At 36.9% G+C, this 4,909-nt stretch overlaps 1 protein-coding gene across 1 annotated transcript in view; it reads left to right on the forward strand.

Moving 5' to 3' along the window:
* LOC107664971 (disabled homolog 2-interacting protein-like) overlaps positions 1–4,909 on the forward strand; it is a 122,505-nt gene that overhangs the window by 33,577 nt on the left and 84,019 nt on the right. The window contains exon 4 of the mRNA XM_016455677.1: positions 1,292–1,398. Coding sequence (XP_016311163.1) covers positions 1,292–1,398 — 107 coding nt within the window. The remainder of the gene's footprint in view (positions 1–1,291; positions 1,399–4,909) is intronic.

The raw sequence follows: 4,909 nt of genomic DNA on the forward strand, positions 1-4,909 counted from the left end.
TTTGTGTGTGTGTGTGTGTGTGTGTGTGTGTGTGTGTGTGTGTGTGTGTGTGTGTGTGTTAGAGGGTCAGTTTTTTTTTAATAAATAAAAAGAAAACAAGTAGAATAAAATAGAAATAGAATAGAATAGTAAAATAGAATAGATAGTGCTAGTGTTAGAGGGTCAAGTTTTTTATATATATATATAATAAAAGAAACAAGTAGATAGAATAGAGAGTGCAAGTGTTAGAGGGTCAAGGTTTTTTTAGTAAATAAAAAGAAAAGAAGTATTAAATAAAACAAATTTACACTGTTTCATCATGTTGCTTTCTGTCGTATCACCTGTATTATTATGATGGTTGTTGATACTTTTTATGTCAAAAAGCAGATTCTGTAGTTTTGAGTATATAGGTATGTTAACAGTCTATCACTTAATGAAATATACAGTTATAAATAGTAAAATATACAGGCATCTTGTAACACCGGAAACATTGTTTTTACCGTGAATTTCGGGCAACCACAGCTGCCAGTTTTTTTTTTAATTTAACACAATTCTAGCTCAAGAAAAGTGCTGTCAGAAAGAGCACACACAAAAAAAAGCTTCCAGATCTTGTTAGTGACGCATCTTTCCAAGTACAAAACCAGCGAGGCACAGAAGCCCTTCCTCCACTTTGTTTTGAGTTTGACGTGATTCAGACTGTGCAAAGAGACAGACAGGAGGATGAATTTCATAGATCTTGTCTTTCAGGTTGGCTGCGTTCGCTCTCTCATTTGTTTTCCGCACAAACACTTGTTCCCTCCTTCCCTCCATCAATCGTGCAGACAGAGATGCAGGCGTGTGCTGAATGCCAAGCACAGTCTGACAGGCTGATGCAGGCCGCGCATGACCGACACATGTGACTGACACAGTGACGCTGCTACAGAAGCAGCATATTGTAGAGAATTATGGGTGGGCCTTTTGACTTGAGCCAATAAGGAACCTGCTAAAGCAGCCACATTGCAACATGCTTAATACCACTCAAAAGACCATAGCAACCACATAGCAATGGCACAGCAACCCCCTGGCAACCATCCAAAACATACTAGCAACTTGTTTAAATCTTAGCAAGCATGAAGAAGAGATGATGCTGAACACCTTTCTTTAGTTTTTTCAGTTTTCCAGTGCTGTTATTGATGTTTGATTGTGTTCATTTGGTGGGGTTTTTTATCCTAGGGGAAATCTGATCATTGAACTGCTCTTGGCAGGTTACATATACATGAATCCAGTCATCACTCTCTGATTCCTCTCTCTGTCTCTGTCTGTCTGTTCTCAGAGTCTCTCACTGACAGGGTGGGCCGGCGACGCAGTATGCCTGGCAGTACGGTGGACAAAACAGTGGTCGCTATGGATGCAGACACGTCAACACCTTTTAAAGTCACGGTACGCATTTATGACAGCAGAGCAGATAAAAATAGTACATTTACAACCGTAAGAGGATTTAAGCATCTCTCTGAGCTAGGAGTTGTATTTCAAAATGTGATTCAGTTTGACTTTAGATGATAATTCCTGTTGTGCTGTACACTTCATAAATGCCTTAATATATCAGATAAAATATTAAAGGCATAATTTTTATAAAATGTTTAATTAGTTTTCTTCACATTTTGTCAATATGGAGTACATTTTTAATAATTTCACTGCTTTATTTTGACCAGATGTTGCCATTTGTGCCAATTTCTGCAGCGAATAAGTGACAGTTTATTAAGAAATATTATAGGTGTGTCTTAATTTCTTATTTTCTTTAATTAAAATGTTTCAAAGAAAATATGTTTTAATTAGGGAATGTTTTATTAGTAATCAATCTGTAGATTTCATGTGATCAATATCCCTAAACCAAAAAAAGGCAAAGAAAATTCACCAATCTATTTTCAAAATCAGTGTACTTTTAGGATTATTTAAATACTGTTGTAGTATTTTTTTTATATTTTGAATTAGCATGTTCTCATTTAAATTTTAGTTATTTTGTTAGGTATTTCATCATTTTAGTTCATTTTAATTAGTTTGTTATTTAAAAATATTTCTATTTAGTGTTTTATTTTTTTTCCTTTTTTTTATTGTCAACTACACACACACACACATATACTGTGTATATATATATATATATATATATATATATATATACATACACAGAGGTTTGGCATGAATCTCTAGATGGCACAGTCCGGATAATCTTGTACCATAATGATGTAAAAATATAAAAAATATATTCCATTTATTTTAATTAACAGCACGAAGTGTATTAAACAATATATTACATCAAGGTTTCCCAAACTGGGGTTTGTAAAGGAACTGCAGGGGGTTTGTGAGTTTAATGAAAAGCTAACAATTAATTAAATCATAAATCATGTAAAATTAAAATAATTTTTTTTTTTTCCCTGACTTAGTGTTTTATTTTGGATCTTTTTTTTTCATTATACATACAAAGAGTATACAAAATACAAATACAGACTAACATAAAGCAACACACAACATAAAACAAGCTAAGTACAAAAAAACACAGCAAAAATAACTCACATTTATATATAGGTTGGGAGTGTTGAGAATTGTGGATGTTGAGAGTATTCATTTCTTTTTGAAGTATTTTCTCTTTCCTTCCTCCTCCCCTCCCCCTCCTCCTCTTCCCAATAATAATAATAATAGTAGTAATAATAATGAAAATATTTGTCCACTGACAAGGATACCCACATACAAACCCTGGGGGAAGACAGGGACCCGATCTGCAAACACACCTCCATCCAATGTCCAGCACACAAGCCTAGCACACCTGCCTTAGGATTCAGGATTCTTTCCTTGCCCTCCTTTTCCCCTTTCCCTCTCCCCTCCTCTTCTCCCTTTTCTTTCCTCTTTCCCCTTCTCCTTCTTTCTCCCTCTCCTCCTGATTCCTCCTTTTGCCTTCTCTCCTCCCTTTTCCTTTTTCCTCATACTTCCTCCTTTTCCAGTCCTCCAACCATCCCTACACATCCCACTGTCGACCCATGGTGGCAATGGGAAGTGACAATGGTTTGGACTGTATTGTGTTGTAAATATGAGGAGAAAGAAATCCTTCCAGGCAGGCGTATCTCACCAAAAGCTGTGAGGATGAGGAAAATAAATAATTTTAAAATAACAATCAAATTTAAATACTTACTAAAAATGAAATATTTTATGTTTACCTGCATGCCATATGACCATTAACCAATGTCAGAGAATTGTGAACACGCAAATGTGATACTTAGTTATTAAAATATTTATTTTAAAAACTCAGGGGTACTTAAAGGGGTCCTTGATTATGATTTCACTTTTTTTAACTTTAGTTAGTGTGTAATATCGCTGTTAGAGCATAAACAACATCTGCAAAGTTACGATGCTCAAAGTTTAATGCAAAGGGAGATATTTTCTTTTAAAGAATTATCTGTTTAAGGACAACAAACAGCTGGTAGGAACTACAACAAGCTTCTTCCCGGGTTGGTGACATCACTATATATATAAATATATATATATTGTTTTGTTTTGTTTTTGTTTTTTTTCCAATTAACAAAAATAATTTTTAATAGTTTTAGTTTCAGTTAACAATAACAACATTGGTAACAACACTGTTAATGGCGGTATTCAGTAGGAAGTGACATCTTTTTTGGTGTGGACAACAACAGCATGAAAATCAGTTTTTTAAAAGTTACAAATATTGAAAGGTAGTGCATAACAATTACTTACAGTACAGTAAAGATGTACTACACACTTCATGGATTAACTTCATGGTTTTGAACCTACAACACACAGGTCTTTATCCACTAGACCACACTGCCTTTTACAACATAGAAAGTGTTTGCTGTGGATAACAGTTGTAGCGTGGCACATACAGATTTACTGACTTTTATGACAGATTCTGTTTGTCAAGATTAGTGGAGCAAAGGGCACCGGATTGCACTTGTTGACTAACTGCAGACCGCAGTTCATTGAACTCTGTTACGAGGTTAATCCCGGCAGTTGTTGCTAGTGGAATAAAGCAGGTGTCATCACGCACCCTGAGGAGAGACGGCATGTTATCACCGCTGCACTGTGCACTTCCTGCCTAGGGCGAGAAGCACCGGTCCTAATGACTCGCCTTGCAGATAAGTGAGCGACACGGCCACAGCTGGCTCTGAATCCTCGGGTCAGCCTGAGAGGAGAGAAGGATTAGGCATCCTGATAGAGTTAAGCCATTGCTTTATAGTCCTCAATGGCCATCTAATGGGGAACAGTCCTTGGAGGAGATGCAATCAGTCCTGGTTGAAGCGTGCTGTAAATGAGACAGATGGGTCGTGAATCTTGCTGCATTTAGCTGTGATGTGGAAAAGCCACAGGCACAGATGGCAGCACCAGTACCCACGCCTCCTGAGAAGGGCAATATTATCCCCTCGTGCCCCTCACAGTGAAGTGGGTGCAGAGTCGATGTGGTGTCGTGTAAGAATGTATCCATTCTGTAATACTGTACCGCTGGCATACAACCCAATTGGGACAGGTTATCATGGAGAGGTGCAATCATGATTGATTGAGCCAGCTAGTTTGGATTTGAGTTACTTTTTACCAAACCTTTGCTTCATTATAACTTATAACAGTCTGTGCCATAATTTAGTAAAGTCTTTTTTATCTGCATAGCAATAAAAAAATAACAATATTACAAACGGCTGGTAGGGACAACAATGAGCTTCTTCCTTGGTTTGTGATATCATGAACCCTATAATTTACATAAACCCTGCCCCCGGTAGCACATAATCACAACACACTGGGCCAGCTAACCAATCTGAGCCCATTGCGTATTTCTGAGGAAGGGGCTTCATAGAACCAGGAACTAAACAGACCGTTTTGACGAGAACAGAAACAGCGGAGTAGAATAAAGGTGAAATACGTGAAAGTGTTTTTTTTTTTTTTTAACAAA

Source organism: Sinocyclocheilus anshuiensis, unplaced genomic scaffold (genome assembly GCF_001515605.1).
Source record: "Sinocyclocheilus anshuiensis isolate Anshui unplaced genomic scaffold, SAMN03320099.WGS_v1.1 scaffold363, whole genome shotgun sequence".
Classification (NCBI taxonomy): Eukaryota; Metazoa; Chordata; class Actinopteri; order Cypriniformes; family Cyprinidae; genus Sinocyclocheilus; species Sinocyclocheilus anshuiensis.